This window comes from Artemia franciscana, chromosome 10, assembly GCF_032884065.1.
Source record: "Artemia franciscana chromosome 10, ASM3288406v1, whole genome shotgun sequence".
Taxonomy (NCBI): domain Eukaryota; kingdom Metazoa; phylum Arthropoda; class Branchiopoda; order Anostraca; family Artemiidae; genus Artemia; species Artemia franciscana.
In genome coordinates this window covers 23,084,718-23,103,225 of record NC_088872.1, presented here as the reverse complement: position 1 = coordinate 23,103,225, position 18,508 = coordinate 23,084,718, and the positions used below count along the sequence as shown (strand labels likewise).

Here is an 18,508-nt window from a genome sequence, read left to right as displayed (position 1 = left end):
AATACAAACATTAAAAACTACTACACATTAAAATACTACTCGTTATAGATGGTGGCAAAGTAGCATAACCTTAGCTTGCACATTGTACATTTTTTTAAATTAGCATATATTGGGTATAAAATAGGTTGAAATAACATTAGCTTAAATAGACGGTACATTTTAAATGTAATAACATTGATTTGGTGTCGGGGAATAAAGAAAAAAGTTGGCTATAAGGCTAAACAATCCGTTTCAAGGCTGTGTATAAGAACGTGTCATCAAGTTTTATAGACATTATTTTTCTTAACATTTACCATTTAAAAGAGAGGGGTCGACAACTACTGTGTTTTGTGGATGACGAAGAAAAAAAAAAGAAACAAGAGTATCTCCCGAAATGCTCTTGTTGAAAAAGCCAACCAGTGGTTGCTGCAAAGTTTGCTGTGTCAAATGTAATGTAAATCTAGTTTGGTTTGCCTCAGCGTCATCATTTGGTAAGTCTTTAAAGTTAATAAGGAGCCTTGAAAGTTTTATTGAGCATCGTAACTCAATAGGAAATCCCTACAATTAAGCAAGCCTCCTGAATCTTTTTTTTCGGCTCTGGCTGAACATATTTTCTTTCATCTTGAACATTTTATACAATTTGATGAGGCCAAGGGTATTTCTAATAATAGAAGTTTTTCTCAGTGGGCGAGGGAGGCTATAGAAACTAAAAAACATATGTTTGCTAATCTTTCAATAAATAGAGACACGGGAAATTTAAATATTGACCCAATCTATGATAGTCTTTTGAGAAATGAACCAATAGTCAATAAGAGAATTAAGATTTTACATAATCACAAGAGGACGAGATTACCTACTAGACCAGAAAGAATTGCTTCAAGAATAGCTAACAAGAGAATTATTTTGCAACAGAATAATTAACTTCATTTCAATTTTTAAACTTTTTTTCTACTCAGTTGCTTCGGTGTTCTCATCGAAGTAGCTCTTAATGGCTCTTTTCCCTGCGTGGATCAGCTGCGAAAGTTGTATTTTATTAATATTAGTGGTGGTTTTATCTTTTTTCAGTTTAATTTTTTTGTCGTTGTTTCTTTTGTGCTGAAGACTCCTATTTTACATACAGGCGAAATATCTGTGTTGTTTTAGTCTCTCATCTTTTCACTGTACTGGCCACAGTCTCGTTTGTTGTCTTTTCGTTGAGTTTTATCTCTCTTTGTTGGTTTTCGTAATGGGTGGCCAGTTCGGCTTAAGAACTTTCGCTCCAACTAAGAAAAAGCCATTGATTTTTTCCTGTTTGTCTACATTAAGGACCGAACTGTATCCCGTAGTCAGAGTTGCGGTGGTAGCTAGAAGCCTTGTAAAAGACGATCATGCCCCATAGTAAAAAATAAAGTAGCCCATAACTCCAAAACTAGAATCAGATCAAAAAACGAAGTACACTATTAGAACCGCCTTGTCCAAAACCCTTATGTAGGAAACTTACCGTCCCTTGGCTTGAACAACAAGGGAAATATATTGGCTTGAAAATCAAAAAAGTGGCTGCAATCACGATATTCCAATATACGGCATCTTTTTTTTCTCTTTTTCTTTCGTTTTCCCCTCAGATAGCTTGGCTATCCCAATCTGTAATAACAAATCTATTTGTTTCTTCTATAGGATTAAAAAAGAATAAAAAACCAATAAAGACTATAAAATTTTAGTAATTATTTATAATTAATGTTTTTAAACTTCAGATTCGGCGTTTGAATTAAAGACAACAATTCAGTTATTTATTTTTATTTTACGCCTACTAAGGAAATGATCCCTCTCTGTCAGAATCTGAAAATTCTAAGAATGTATTTTTGGGACTTCTCTGATGTATACACAGGGTGGTTCTCCGGGTGATCCAGGGTGCTTGTATCTCTAAATACCTTGCGAATATATTGCTCTTTACGCTTAAGTTTGACTGTTTGTCCCAATTATTTTGATAACGACTCCTGAAACACAAGGGCCGTTTAATAGGAACAGGAATCTTTTTTAAAACTGCTAAAACTTTAGCGTGAAGAGCAAGATATCTAGGAGTGGGCAACCCCTTCTTATGTGGAATAATTTCTATTTGTTTTGAGTCTTAATGTTGCTCCTTACTTTCACTTCCAAAGAATGTTTTTTTTTTTTAATTTAATTTACTTATTCAAAGCTTCTCGCATAAAACTATTTGAATGTATTTAAGAAAAGGAAAAAAAAAATTCCCAAACAGAACCTAGATCCCACAGAAGATCATGATATGAAATTTAACATGTCTGAGAAACTTTATAATGAAGGTGTCAAACCCTTATTATGAAAATTATGAAACGATATCTTGTGTTTCTTCATAGAAAGAATTTTTTCCAGGGATGAACGTATTGAATCAGTGGTCGTAAATACAAGGAAATGACTCATTTGAAAATAGATTGAAAGTTCAAATGTCCTTTTTTAAGCAATGAATTTAAAAACTTTTTCTACAAAATAAGTTTTTCAAAGAAAAGTAAAGAACTCCATTAAATCAAAAATGGGCAGAAATCAAGTATAATAATCTTCCAAGCGCAAAACCATCACCATCAATAAACAAATGAAACCCATAACGAACATAAATTACAATATATAACCGATTCAAACACGAGCAGACCACGAGGCACGAGTATAACCGAGTCAAACACAAAACGAGCTGAAATTACCATGAATTACTGAAAAAGGCAAACAAATGAACGTGTATTGTCAGTTTAACATACATATACTGGTATCTGTTCCTTAAAAAAGTGAAAAAACTTAAGAATTATTTGGTTCAACATTCTCTGAAAGGCTCATTTGAATACCCTTCTTCTTTATGGAAAGTTAAGGCCAAACATGCATATATTTCTCAATAACATATATAACATGTAAACAGTGAATGTATTGCGCACGACTTACAGCCCTTCTCTCGAGGGCTCTGGGTGGGGGAAGGGTGACATCCCCAAAGACATAACTACAGGACCTTTCAACAATGTTGAAAAAACTGGATGCCCCAAAATTTTGATTGACTGTTTGTTTTGGGAAATGATGAACGTTGGGGGGGGGGGGGCTTGTTTCTCTCCAATCACTTTTTAATCTTAAAAAGAGCACACTATAACTTCCAATTTCCATAAAATGAGCCATATCCGAAGTCTATACGACCATCCATTTTACAGAATCATAATCTGCTCCAGGGCATGTCTTAACTCCTTTTCCCTTAGCCTCTGTGGGGTTGTGTCTACCTTAGAAGCATTATTATATATTCTTTGATTATTTCGAACAAAATGGCTATCTAAAAATTTCGATCAGACGGGTTTCTGTGAAAAGAGGGTTTCAGGGAGTGGGGCTAGTTGCCTTCCATCACTTTTGACTCTTAAAGGGAACAGTAACTTTCGATTTTCGGTTTAAAGATCCTCCTCTAAAGTTTATACGACCACCTCTTCCACAAATTGTATCTGCCCCGGGGCGCAACTTACAACTCTTGCCCCCAGGCTCTGAGGCTTTTTTAACCCTGAAGTTCTTGTTATATGATCTATGGACTAACTTGAACAGAATGGCTATCTCAAAATTTCTATCAGATGCATTTGGGGAAAAGAGGACGTGGGGTAGAAGTGCTAATACCATCCGATCAATTTTTACTCTTAAAAGGGGCACTAGAACTTCTGATTTCCAATCGAATGAACCCCCTTCGGAGTTTATGCAACCACGTCTTCAATGGCAATTAGTATAAACTATAGCCCTTGCCCCGAGGGCTATGGGGGTGTCATTTCAAAAGACATAATTACTAGTCCTTCCAACTATGCTGAACAAAAAGGTTGTCTCAAAATTTTGATTGGACGTGTTTTGGAAAAGGGTTGGCGTGAGGGAGGGGGGGTAGTTGCCTTCTATCACCTTTGACTCTTAAAAGGGCACTTAAACTTTTGATGTCTAATCCAATAAGCCCTTTTCGAAGTTTTTGCGACAACTCCGTCTATACGAATTGCTTTAGTCAGAAAAGATATAATGTGCCCATATCGCTCTTTACTTAGGCAGCTCCATTGCGCTGGCTAGGACTGAAGATTTTGTGCCACAAAAAGCTAACGATTTCAAACCAAAATGCTGTGATGCAAAAATTTGAGATATAAATTCAGTTCAGTCGCCATGATGCATTCCATGATGCACATTGGTGCAAATATGGAGGTAAATAAAGAGTGGAGAGCTTATCCCCCAACTAATCGTTCATTATTCGAAGAAATATATCCAGAGTTAACCTAGCAGTACAGTATTGCTGAGAGATTAACAGCTTCCCTGTTATTGCGAAAATCTCTTGAGTGTAAATACAGGACTAAATGTGTGTGGCCTGGGCGGGGAAGCAAAAAGACTTGTCAAAAAGAATCTACCCTTGAAATATTTGAAATTCCTTTTTCAGGGAGTTTATTTTTGGAATTTCTCCCCACCCCTTAAAAAATTGAAAATAAAATCCAAACCTAAAATAAAAGGCACTTGGAAATTAAGAAAAGTGTGACTTCTGCTTTTAGGAGAACGAAGGGAGCTGTTGGAGTTTAATTACAGAACAGGGCTAGGTTTCGCATGCCGAACTACCATAAGATACAGATTTCATATATCGAACAATTGATGGTTGAAGAACTTTTGTCCGCTTGCCATAAAGACTAAAATGTAACAGTGCAGTAGAAAAATTTTGAAGAAATGTCTTTATTATATATGACAAAATGCAATCCTTTTAGTTTGAGTCGTAATTTGACTTACAGTTGACTTACAACAGACTAACAGTTGATTTGTTAGGTAGAGTAAGAACACATTCAAAAGCTGAATAATTAAATTACATAATCCTACCAAAAAAGATCCATATTCAAATTTTTTAAGCAGAAAAAAATCTTTTTCAATATTTTGTTGAGAATAAATAATTTTATTCTAATATACGTTTTCATTAAAAATGGGAAGTCAAACAAAAACTAAACGAAAATTACTTCTGCTGTTGACTTTATGCCACAAGATAATTATGATTTTATCAACCATAAAATAGAAAATAGTACGCAGAACACTAATCCACGCAACAATGACTGATAAGATTGACATGGTTGCTGATAAGGTCAGAATGTTAATGCACTGACTTGGTAAAATGCCAAGTGTTTCCAAGCATTATAATTTTTTTTCCCAGGTCATTTCATATGGAAAGATAATCGTGGAAACTTTGTGGTGGAATCAACGATCGCAAGTCGAAGACTCTAATGCCCTTTCTGGTAACTGGAAACGACAAGATGGCACCTTGGCCCTCCACAACACGAAATGTGCGCTAGGGTGTCCCCATATTCCTTAAATGGCATCTGATCAAAGTTATAAGATGCCTATTTGGTTCGAAACAGTCAAAACCTCCTAGCAAGAAAGCCTTCAGAGCTTAAATGATCCCTACAGTCCAAGGCGCAATGACCCTAATGTACGTAAATTGCTCATTATTCACATACGGTTTTTTTCTAGAAAAAGGTGGACATGTTTGGTCATGGCTCTCTGATCGGCTTGGCACCTTTATGGATCGTTCCCTTGGTCACGATTTTCCAAAGTCTTCTAAAGTATAATCCTGAAGCACCCCACATACCTGGGAACACGGAAAGACGGAATTTGCCCAAAAAGGTTCCGTAAGGATAGGTTTGTTGAAAAAATACCCTTAAAATGTTAATTTATCTTCTTAAAGGTTTGATGACCCCTGACCCCAGAGCTGACCCTGACCCTTGCGCATGCAATTCACATATTGACATGAATTTACGAAGCGACAACTTTTTGCACTTTCATCTCAAGTGCTAACTCTGTGGTGTAAAATAAAAACTCTTCCATCCTATCCTTAATGAAATGATGAAACTCTTCCATGCTATCCTTAATGAAATGATGATGATTAAAAAAGCTGGAGGGATTTAATTGGTCACTCTTTATTTATTTTGAATAAAATAATTTTATTCATTTAATTGAATAAAATTCATCCACAAACTAGCAGCCAAGTGCATTTGGCATGTTCCTATGCTTAGTAATCGAATTATATGTTAACTACACTTCTTCTTATTTGCAGCCTTTTTCATTTTTACGTTGCTGAATTAAATATAGGCTACTTTGGCTCTACTCTACTGTCGAGAAAACATCAGAATACAAACTCAAGAGTAACTTGACCTTGAGATGCATTGATGCTTTCTTCTAAAAAAAGTTTTCCCTAAATAAGGAGTGACCCGGCTCAATAGTAACCAAACTCTAAAAAAATTGAATTTTGATATCAATAGCTAATCAAAAGAATTGCATTTTAATGCTGATTTTAAATATATAAGTTTCATCAAGTTTAGTCTTACCCATCAAAAGTTACGAGCCTGAGAAAATTTGCCTTATTTAGGAAAATAGGGGGAAACACCCCCTAAAAGTCGTGGGATCTTAACGAAAATGACACCATCAGATTCAGCGTATCAGAGAACCATACTGTAGAAGTTTCAAGCTCCTATCTACAAAAATGTGGAATTTTGTATTTTTTGCCAGAAGACAAATTACGGGTGCGTGTTTATTTATTTGTTTGTTTGTTTATTTTTTTTTTCCCAGGGGTCATCGTATCGACCAAGTGGTCCTAGAATGTCGCAAGATGGCTCATTCTAACGGAAATGAAAAGTTCTAGTGCTCTTTTTAAGTGACCAGAAAAATTAGAGGGCATCTAGGCCCCCTCCCACGATCATTTTTTTCCCAAAGTCAACGGATCAAAATTTTGAGATAACCATTTTGTTCAGCATAGTCGAAAACCATAATAACTATGTCTTTGGGGATGACTTACTCCCCCACAATCCCTGGGGGAGGGGCTGCAAGTTACAAACTTTGACCAGTGTTTACAAGAAATCTTTCCTCTTATCTAGTAAAAGGTTCTTAAAAATAGACAGTTATAATAAAAAAGCCATATGGACAAACTGCTTTAATACTACAGTTAACTTGAGATGTTACAGCTTGGATATGATTTTTGAGTTATTGGAATTTGTTTTATACAATACTTATATAAGATTTGGGGGTGATTTGTACAAGCAAATTATGGGAATTCCCATGGGGGGGAATGCCAGCCCATTTATAGCTGACTTGTTTTTAAGTCAACTAGAATATAAATATATGATGGATAAGAATAATCCAATTAATTTAAAACATGCTTTGTCAAATAATAAAAGATATTTAGATGATATTTTGGTCTTAAATTGTAAGGATTTCATTGATATTTCTAAAAATATATATCCATCAGAGCTTATTCTTGAGCCTAGTCATGGCACTGGTCATGAAGATCATTTCTTAGATTTAAATATTAATATTTGTAATAATAATAAATTAAGTTTTAAAATGTATAATAAAACGGATGATTTTGATTTTGAGGTGATTAGTTTCCCATTCCCTGAAAGTAATATACACTCAAATATCACATATTCAGCGTTTTTCTCGCAGTTACTTCGTTATGCAAGGATTTGTAGTAATTATATTGATTTTAAAAATAGATGTAAAATCTTAAGCCAAAAATTGATATCAAGAGGTTTTTCTGCAAATAAATTAACTTTGCAATTTAAAAAATTTAGTTTTCATTATAACGAACTTTTAAATAAATATCAAAAGAATTATCTAGAAATACTTAAAGAAATTTTTAACTAATTTCGGAGGTTCGAGAAATGTTGTCACAGCGCCATTTATTTTGAATTGTGTTTCTAATTGAGCGCATTTTTTAAAAAAATTAGCCACATGGTAAAGGTGAATTCTATAATTGTTTTGTTCATTCAGGTTTTTTGCAATGTGTTAATATTTGTGATTTGGTAAAATTTATAATATTTAGTTTACCTATTGTTGCTAAAGGGAGGGATATATTAACAGGATAAGCTTGTTTTGGTTTTACTTGGCTGTTTTACATTTGCTGTTTTTTTCATAGGCATGTATTTTGGGGGTGATACCTGACGTGGGGATGCCATGGATATTCTGTGGTAGCCATAACACTGTGCTGGGTAGAGAATTTAGAGTGGCGAAACCCTATATAGGCCAGTGTATTCTCCTGATGAGCCCTTATGTTGGGTGTTGCCTCTGAATTATTTGTCTATATTATTTTTTCTATTGTTCGGTAAATGACGACTTATACTTATTGACGACATGACTGCCTGTCCATGGATTATTCTTTATGGTTGATTGTGTGTGGCTATACTGTTTGACCTATGTGATTGTATGGATGAGTAGGGTTAATGCCTCATTCAAGTGCTGGTCTATATTAATCACTAATTTAGGTAAACAGTCTTCCTTTTCTCCTTCTGTCTCTTTTTTTTTTTTTTTTTTTTTTTTGTGCTTGTGCTGTAGCAATGGTGATTTCTCTTTTCATGATATAGTAATGGTTATTGGGAAGTGTATAGACGTTTTCAGGGGGATTTTATTTTGTTTGGCGGTGGGGCTGAGGAGAGGGGGCTATGTTGGAGGATCTTTCCTTGGAGGACATGGGGGAAGAAAAATTCAATGACAAGGGCGCAGGATTCTCTAGCATTACTATAAGAAAACAATGAAAAATAAACATGAAAACGTTTTTTCAAATGAAAGGAAGAAGTAGCATTGAAACTTAAAACGAACAGAGATTATTACGCATATAAGGGGTTCTAAAAATACATTAGCATAAAGAGCGAGGTATTTAGGAGGAGATAAATACCTTGCTCTTTATGCTAAAGTATTTTTAGTAATTTCAACTATTTATTCTACGGCCTTTCTGATTCAGGGGTCATTCTTAAAGAATTGGGATAAAACTTACGATTTAGTGTAAAGAGCGAGGTATTAACGAGGGTACAAATCCCCTCGTATACATAATAAAAATATAAGGTTATGAAAGTTTGTTACGTAAGTTAATTCTTAAATTACGTATATTTTTTACTAATAAAAACGTTCGTTAAAAATTAAAAGTTCTAGTTGCCTTTTTAAGTAACCGAAAAATTGGAGGGCAACTAGGCCTCCTTCTCCACCCCTTATTTCTCAAAATCGTCTGATCAAAACTAATAGAAAGCCATTTAGCCAAAAAAAGAATTAATATACAAATTTCATTTTAATAATTTATGTGCGGAGAGCCAAAACCAAACATGCATTAATTCAAAAACGTTCAGAAATTAAATAAAAAAACTCATTTTTTTTTAGCTGAAAGTAAGGAGCGACATTAAAACTTAAAACGAACAGAAATTACTCCGTATATGAAATGAGTTGTCCCCTCCGCAATCCCTCGCTCTTTACGCTAAAGTTTGACTCTTTGCCACAATTCTACTTTTTAAAACAATTTAAAGCTTTAGCGTAAAGAGCGAGGGATTGCAGAGGGGACAACTCATTTCATATACCCAGTAATTTCTGTTCGTTTTAAGTTTTAATGTCCCTCCTTACTTTCAGCTAAAAAAAATGAGTTTTTTTTATTTAATTTAAGATAGAATCAATGACACTCTGTGATTTTGAGTTGGCTACGTAAATTGGATGTCTCTTAGAAACAAAAATTCTGGTGAACCAGTTGAATTTACATGCAACATGTTAAGCTACGCAAATTTTTGGAAGGCTCCAGGAAGATTCCATCGGGTTTCCAGCTGATCAGAACCTAGAATTAATTTTCTCCATGAGGATGTAAATATTTATTTGTCAGGACGTAAAAGTTTTCTTGATTTGTATATTTTGTTTGAAAATATCATTATGTGGATTCGGTCATTTTTTAATTTTTGTAAGTATATTTAATAGTTTTGCATGCATTGCTACGGTTTAAGCTGTCATCGAAGAGAAAAAGGCTCAAAAATGCTACCTATCCTTAATTTGATTACATAGTGTGTTCTTCTTGCTTAATTTGAAATGATGGAATTAAATCTATTAGAGTAAAAAACAGTAAAAAGAAGCGAGACACGAATTCGAAGGTCTGGACGTGTGAAAAAAGAAGAAAAAAAAGACCTGACATTATTCGAGATTAAATACATTTTTACTCAGGACTACCAGACTTTCATATATATATATATATATATATATATATATATATATATATATATATATATATATATATATATATATATATATATATATATATATATATATATATATATATATATATATATATATATATATATATATATATATATATATATATATATTTGTCCCTTTTTTTAACTGTTTTTAATATTTGGTAAATGACTACTTATACTTACTTACGACATGACTGCCTGTCCATTGATTATTCTTTATGGTTGATTGAGTATGGCTATGCTGTTTGACCTATGTAATTGTATGGAAGAGTAGGGTTAAGGCCCTCATTCAAGTACTGACCTATATTAATTACTAATGCAGGAAAACAGTCTTCCTTTTCTGTCTTTTTTTTATGTGTTTGTGCTGTTGCATTGGTGACTTCTGTTTTCATTATATATATATATTATATATATATATATATACATACATATATATATATATATATATATATATATATATATATATATATATATATATATATATATATATATATATACAAACATATATATGTATATATATATATATATATTAGATATTATCAAGAGCTCAAAATAAGCTCAATGGTGTATCCTGCTTATTTATTTGGAGGATGGCGGGCTTATGTTCTCCCAAGTTTCCAATTTGTAAGCTAAAGTTAACCTTTTTGCTTGGAGCCAACGAATGATTAAGTCTACATAATCGATTTTGAGTATACAAATCTGTGATTTTGTTTAAAGTTCTTCCGCTTTTGCTGTCGTTCATCGAGGGTAGCAACGAACTTCTCTTAATATTAAAAATCTTTTCGGGGTAGCTCCACCAAAAGGCATAGCCACCGCCCTTTTTTCATATTTTACATACTTATTTATTTACATATTTATTTACATACTTATTTACATATTTATTTACATACTTATTTGGTTGAAAATTTACTTTTTATCTTTAAGCTTATAAAAGTTTATAACACTTAGCCTATTGTTAATGTCATTAAAACCTTTCGATCTGGCTGGGACCTCCTCCCCCGTGAAGAATTTGGATCATATTTGCCTCCCCAAAAGGCTCAACGTGTTAATATCCTTTCACTTTCCATCCCAGTACCCACATCCCATTACCTTCTACCCATTACCCACAAAGCTGGGATCAGTTCTCAACCCAATAAAAAGTAGGAGACTTGCTCTTGCTTCTCTCCAAATTCTATTTTTCTTTGCCAGTTCTTTCTGGTAAATATAACAATAACATGAATCGTGGTTCTCTCTCCTCCCGCAATAGCCAGATGCGGCGTAGATCCCCCAAAACCCAAAACCAGGATAATTATTAGCCTACTTATGCCTTTCAACAAGTTTGGCTGCGATTTGACAAACTGATCTGTTAGATGTCCAAACGAAAATTATCTTAGAACCTATTCCCTAGTTATAGAGAAGCCTAGAAACCCCATCGCGTAGACCGTATATATATCCCCTTGAAGTATGCCACTGAAATTAGACTATATTATATACCTAAAATATGCCACTGAGAATGACCTTGTTATTGGTTACTGGAGCGCTTATTTTGTTATTGGAGCGTCTACCCATAATTGAGTACAAGTTTTTGCCTACCCAGTGCTACAAGTGCCAGTGTTACGGTCATACTGCAAATAACTGTAAAGCTTCCTCGAATGCTCTAACTGCGCTGGTGACCACCAGAACTCCAAAGAAAACCCGTGTCAACTTGTCATAAAATGCACTCTCTGTGGCTCCTCTGACCACTCCTGTTATTCGTATAAATGCCCAGAAGCACAGAAACTATTGCATAAGAAATGAACAGTCGAACTTTAAGGATAACTACTTGGAACATAAATGTTGGTGAAATTAACAAAAGGCTTTTTGTATATCGCCTAATGGAGTCATGTGACGTATTGTGAATACAAGAACACTTTCTCTCCAATGAAAGTCTGGACATTCTTTTACTGCACGGATGGTTGAAAGTATTTGGGGTTTCAGTGATAACCAGTCAAAGTGGAAAAGGTAGGCCATCCGGTAATATAGCAGTACTCGCCCGAGCAGAACTTCTATCGGCGCTTCACTCGTCTTCTGACAATTATGTTGCTGTCAAAATAGACGAGACTGTCATTTACTTAGTTTACATCCGAGCTGACTACCGAGACCTTAAGTCTGAACGCAAGTTCAGTATTGCTTGTAAAAAGTTAGCAAGTTCAGTAAGTGGTCCAGAACAACAGGGACTAAACGTTATAGTAGCGGATGACATGAACTGTAATGTCTCTGGTACAAACCCACTTCCACAAATCTTCCTTAATGCACTCACCGGTCTTGAGGTTCTTTTTAACGATCTTGATTTTACATACATTTATAATTTGGGAGCATCCTCGGCCCTTGATTTCTTTCTTCAAACCAAGCAAACGACATTGCCTCTCCCCTCTCCACATGTGAACATTACTATCAACATTTCCGATCACTTACCCGTATCCTGTTCTTTCGATACAACTATACAGCTAAGCCTAGGTCTCAACAAAGTAAGGAAGTGGCGTAAGAAATCCGACTGGAAGAAGATCAATATAGACATATACCAATCTGTTTGTGATGAAATACTGGGAAGGATCAAGGTACCCTACCACCTTCTACAAACGAATCCTAGTCAAGAAACCCCTTGAGAAACAGGTTGATTTAAATGTATACTGCATGAAAATAATCCATGCTTTGAGAGTCACTGACAGTGCTGCGGTACCACAACTCAAGGTTCGCATTGGTACTGAAGTTCCACGCTGGAAAGAAAACCCACTCCTAGCTCAGCTTTGTCATTCTTCTAAGTCTTGGTACAAAATGTGGATGGATATAGGAAAGCCCAGGTTTGGTGCTGTGAATACGTTGCGGATTTATCTGAAAAAAAAGTTTGCCAACTGCCTGCAGAAGCATAATGCAACCATTCTGGACGAAAATGGTAACACGCTGAAAAGTGACCCAAATGCCGTTGGAATTTCCTTAAAAGGAAAAACAGAAGTGATTGCGGCGGTCCCAGCCTCTGGCCCACAGAAGAACAGTGGAATAGTAATTACAAAGTAGAATTTGCAGCACCCGACGCTCAGCTTGTGTCGAAATATGAAGATAACCTTGATCTCTTGTTAAGTGAAGCATCGCCTTCACTCGGGTTTGTTGTAACTGTTTCTGATGTTCGGGTGGCAATAGTTAAAGCAAAGAAAAATTTCTCGCGAGGCATTTACCAAGCGTGTGGCATGAATTTAGCTCCTAGCAGCCAAAGGGTCCTTGAGCATCTCACTCTGTTATACCAGATGGTTTTAACTTGCCGTTTAGTGCCAGATTCCTTTTGTGTTGGGGTTGTCACCCCGGTATTAAAGAAAGGAAAAGACCCTGCTCAATGCGGCTCTCACCGCCCTATAACAGTTGCCCCAGTTCTTTGCAAAATTTTTGGGGTTCTTTTTATTGATGACTTATATAGAGGTTGCGAAAGCCCTGATAACCAATTTGGTTTTAAACAGTCTGTTAGTAGGGAACATGTTCACCATATCATTTGTAATGTACTTTTAGAGTGTGACCAGACAGGGAAAGGGTTACAGCAGCTAGTCATGATGTTTGCCGAGCGTTCGATTCTGGCGTCCATGCTCAGATACTTTCGTGTGCGCCCAAACGTGGCCTTGACAGATCAATCGTCCTACCACTCCGAAATTTGTATAAAAAACTGGAGGTTAGAATTAAAGTCCCGACGATTGATGGTCCACAAATTTCAGCTGTAGTAGCTCCTGTGGAAAAAAGGTGTACGGCAAGGGGCAGTTTCTTCCCCTCCCCTTTACAAGTTTCTTCCCCTTCCCCTGTTATAGAATTACAAAAAGATATTGAGATGAGTCTTGTGTTTAGAGGTATAGATATATCACTGTTAAATTATGCCGATGATATACAGAATTTAAGCCGTTCTTTTTGGTTGATACAGAAGAACTTCGATGTTCTAAGCAACGCTTATTCCGAAATAAACCTGTCTTTTAACGAAAGTAAGAGCGAAATTGTTGCTTTCAACCGTCTAAGCTCAGATAACGTTCCTGATATCCGACTTGAAAATTGTGTCGTGAGACCAGCACCTAGTTTAGTTTACCTCGGGCTCCCAATCGGTTGTGATGTGAAATCTACAAGATCACTGCTAGTTGAACATTTGACCAGCAAGATCCGCAAATCTTATGGTCTACTCATATCTGCCAAGATAAATTATAATAGACATATCAGAGCAAGGCTTTTCAATGCGGTGGTTATTGGTCTTTCCCCGTTTTGGGCCCTATTAACCGATCGAAATAAACATACCATCCGGTCATGCTTTTATCGTTTTTGTTAGTTCTTGTTATGCCGACCACCCTGGACTAGAAACTCTTGGATTAGTGAAAGATATGACATTGTTGATCCATACTTGGCCGTCCAAAATCGTCTTTCTCGCTATGTCCAGTCTCTCTGGAAGAATAATTCCCTGTATGGGGCGATGGTGTATGGGGCATAATCTTCTTTTTCTTATAAGTTATCTTTCTAATTTAGTTATATTTTCTCTTATCATTTATGTATTATGTAGGATAAGTGTTTGGTTTTTTGGTCGTTTTGTTAATTTCGTTTGCTTTTTCTTTTCTTCATAGGGTTATCTTTGTGGGTTAATAATAAATGATGATCATGTTGAATGCAAAACATGAGCGACAGTCTATACTGTGTTTGCAAATATTTCTAGTTATCAATGCAGCTTTACTTCGTCTGTATTACTGATCTGTTAGTCTATTTTATTATACTATTTTTTTTTGTTTTTTATATTTTTATAATACATATATAATTATAATATATTTTTATAATTGTTTTTCAATCTTATAACAATGTTTTTTATATATTTGTTTAGTCAGTGTGGTCGCAATTTTCTTTCAAAAAATTGTTGAAAATTTTCGGAACTTGAACAAGACTTTGAATTTAACCCTTCCAGAAAATCCCCCTCCGCAGACTCAGGTGCAGGATCCACACCTGATTCGTCTCATCCAACATCATTAAAGAAAGTAGCCGCTTTTTTTCTAAGGGTTGTTTGTATTTGATCTTCTAAGTTCATAGATCTACCAAAGAAATAATTAAGAAGAGACAAAGGAAATAGATACATGGAGAGAATATAGATACTCAAGATGTTTGCCTTAAGGAGAATAATTGTTTACCCTAGAATAGTTTATTTCTCAAAGAAAGGTTATGAGCGATATTTGAACCTGAAATGAGCAGCAATGCATTCATATAATAATTAGCATTACAAAAAAAAGATGAACTACTCTGAGTGAATAAGTAAATTCTAAAACGAAAAGATTGAAACGAATAATCATGCAAGACTTAACACTATCAGTTATCACAATGAGTGAGCAAATAAAACTTAGACTGAACAAAAATCGAAATGAATAAAGAAATAAAGAGATAAAGAAATTTTTACCACAATAAAGAGTGAGCTCGCCGTCCCCTTAAACCTTCCAAGGGTTAGAGTGTTATTCCAACTTTACTAATTAAGGTTTGTTTTTCATGTAATGTTTTTTATTTGTCCTAAAATAAACAACAATAACAACAAAAGAAAATCACAGTACTAATAAAGGTTTACAGATGTTAATTGCCCCGTAAAAATACACGCGCTACCACCTTCTCAAATCCAGCAAGGGTAGTGCAATTTGTACTTTGCTAAAATGATGATGTGTTGACTTGTGTGTTTTTCGTTTGCCATAACATAAACAACAACAAAAAACAACAACTCCAACAAAAGATAACCAGAACGCTAATCGATGTTTAAAAATCAGAGCTACCATAAACGAAAGTTAGGCCACCATCCACTCACGTGTAATTTATGCACAGCTGAAAACGATATGCATTTTGAACACGGCTTTTTTTCTGTCAAAACATTAAAATGAGAAGAACGTCTCAAGGAAGAAAGGTTGGAAAAAAAAGTATTTCTTAGAATATTAAATACGTTATTTTTCATATAATTTTCGAATTTTAAAAGGAAACTTTTTTATGTTACTACTTTTCGTTTTGGTTCCGTTCGGTCCGAAAGTTTTGACAATGGATGAACTTTGATATTTAAACCTTAATAAAACTTTGAAATTAACAATTATAATTTTAAGCCATGACGCAGCGAAAGGGAGGCAAGGCGGCACACATGTCTTGTCCCTGGGTTCTGCGTCTGTTCAGTCAGTATCTGTTCAATCAGCCGCAGTTCTAAGAATTGTTTTTAAATAATATATTTACTGTAAAATTCAAGCTCGACAAGAAAAAGATCCTATTGGCCCAAGGATTGGCAGTCTAGGTTTCACTGTTAAGAAAATAAATGTTTCGCGTTTTTCTTCAGTTAAATCAATTTCTTTTCATTTTTTGTACATTAGGATACTAAGTACTTACATTTATAAGTTCAAAGCCGATAAAAGTGGCTTAGGATATTTTCAGACACAACTTTTTGAAGGCCAGTTATTTTCAGTTTTTTTTTCCCATTGGGGTACATTATTCTATGAAAATAAGTTTCAAACCAGTCAAAAAAAAAAAAAAAAAAAAAAAGAAAGAAAAGAAAAAAAGCTCTATTTTAGCGGCCCTGTATCCCCTACCTTATTTTTACATTTCAGCCCGCAGCTGAAGAGCAGGGGATGAGGAGGTTAGCTCCCCTCATTTATGGAAAGCTATCTGTGCTGTTTAAGCTTAGTGCCATTCTTTACTTTCATTAAGAAGAGAAAACGGACAATTTTTTCTGTTTAATTTGATATAGGATCTGATCGAAATTTAGAAAGTGGGTTAAAAAAATAAAAATATATCATATCACATGTAATTTAAATTAATTTTGACCCTTCAAGTTTGAGATCCTATATATATGGAGTGTCCAAAAGTATTTCTCGGATTGTTTGTTTATTTCTACTAGCACTCTTTGTTGGGTGGGATTGTGGTGCGGAATTAAGGGTATAAATAGACGTAAATTAACAATTCATACAAGCTGACAGCCTTCTGGCAATTCTGGGAGCCAAGTCGGACTGAAAAGTTTATGTTCATTCCTTGAACAAGTAAATACAAACTATAAATGAGATATATGTTTAAACGGGTACCAAATTTTGTAGAAATTAAGCCCTTTATGTATTTAAATTTTAGTTGTCACAGTTGATATTTTGAAGAATGTCTGTTTTTTTTCTAACTATAATCTTGGTTTTCTTCTATTCATATTCTAGGTAGTTGATATTTTACGAGGCAACAGTGCCTTATTCTAGCTTTGACAGCTATCATGGATTCTGCAGCACTGCAACAGCATTTGGTACCACCTCCTCCATTTTTAAACTGGGTATATCTGGGCCTGCAAGATCAAATGATTACCCAGTCTGGAGCTGATCAGGTATATTGTCTTGCAGAGATTTGTTTATGTTTGAATTTATTCATTGTAACTGATTCATTAATTTTCTTTTTGGAAAATAGCATCCGAAATCTTTGCAACAAATTTTGACAAATTTTGCTTATTTGGTTATCAATTTGCAAATTTCACCAGCGAATATTCATAAATTCGTTCGTGGTTAGGAGTGACTCGGTTGTAGAGCAAACAAAACTCTGAAAGACGAAATTTTGAGAATAAATGTTTTTTTTTTTTAAGAGTTGAGATCCAGAACAAGGAATTTAAAAGTAAAGAATTGGCTTTTTATGGTGATTCCAAATATGTAAAGTTTATTAAGTTATATTACCCATCGATAGCTACGCGGCTGAGAAAATGTGCCTGATTTTCAAAAAAAGGGGAAAATACTCCTAAAGTCATCTTAATGAAAACCACTTTTTTTATTCAGAATATCAGAGAAGACTGCTGAAGAGGCTTCTAGCTGTTATCTACAAAAATATAGAATTTTGTAGTTTTTGCATGAAGAAAGATCACTGATATTAGTAAAAAGGAAATACCCCTAAAGTCATGTGATCTCAACGGAAACCACATTGTTAATTCATTATATCAGACAACCTTGCTGAAGAGGTTTCTAGCTTTTATCTGCAAAAATATGGAATTTTATAGTCTTTGCATGAAGAAAGATAACAGATATGTGCATACTATTTTTTTTTTTGCTTTTGGTTTTCCTAGGGGTGATTGTTCGGATTAATGGTCCTAGAAGATCAGAAGAGGGTTCATTCGAAAGGAATTTAAAAGTTCAAGTGCCCTTTGTAAGTGGAGGGTGGCATCTAGCCACCCCCGACGCCCCCTTTTCCTCCCTAAGACATCTGACCAAAATTTTTAATTTAACATAGTTGAAAAGTTTAACAATTATGCCTTTGGGGATAACGTGACCCCATAGTCCTTGGGGAAGGAGCTGTGATTTGGCAATTTGAACATTGTTCATATATAATATGCGTTGTTGGAACATATAAGGCTTTTCCGGGGGAGGGGTATTTGGGGAAGAAACACTGCCCAAACACAATTTGAATGAGAAGTATATTCCAAAGAGCTTTAAGTTTAATAGCGAGGGTTGAGGATGGGACAGCCCCTTTATATACGGAACATTTCTGTTCCTTCTAAGTTTGAATTTTGCTCCTTACTTTCCGTTGAAAAAACT

The 18,508-nt window shown here is 34.9% G+C and overlaps 1 protein-coding gene across 1 annotated transcript in view; it reads left to right on the top strand.

Moving 5' to 3' along the window:
- Window positions 1–9,555: 9,555 nt before the first annotated feature.
- The window catches only part of LOC136031930 (zinc finger CCHC domain-containing protein 24-like), a 35,346-nt gene continuing 26,393 nt past the window's right edge, over window positions 9,556–18,508 (top strand). The window contains exons 1-2 of the mRNA XM_065711923.1: window positions 9,556–9,691; window positions 17,156–17,316. Of these exons, the coding sequence (XP_065567995.1) occupies window positions 17,209–17,316 (108 nt within the window). The 5' untranslated portion in view covers window positions 9,556–9,691; window positions 17,156–17,208. The remainder of the gene's footprint in view (window positions 9,692–17,155; window positions 17,317–18,508) is intronic.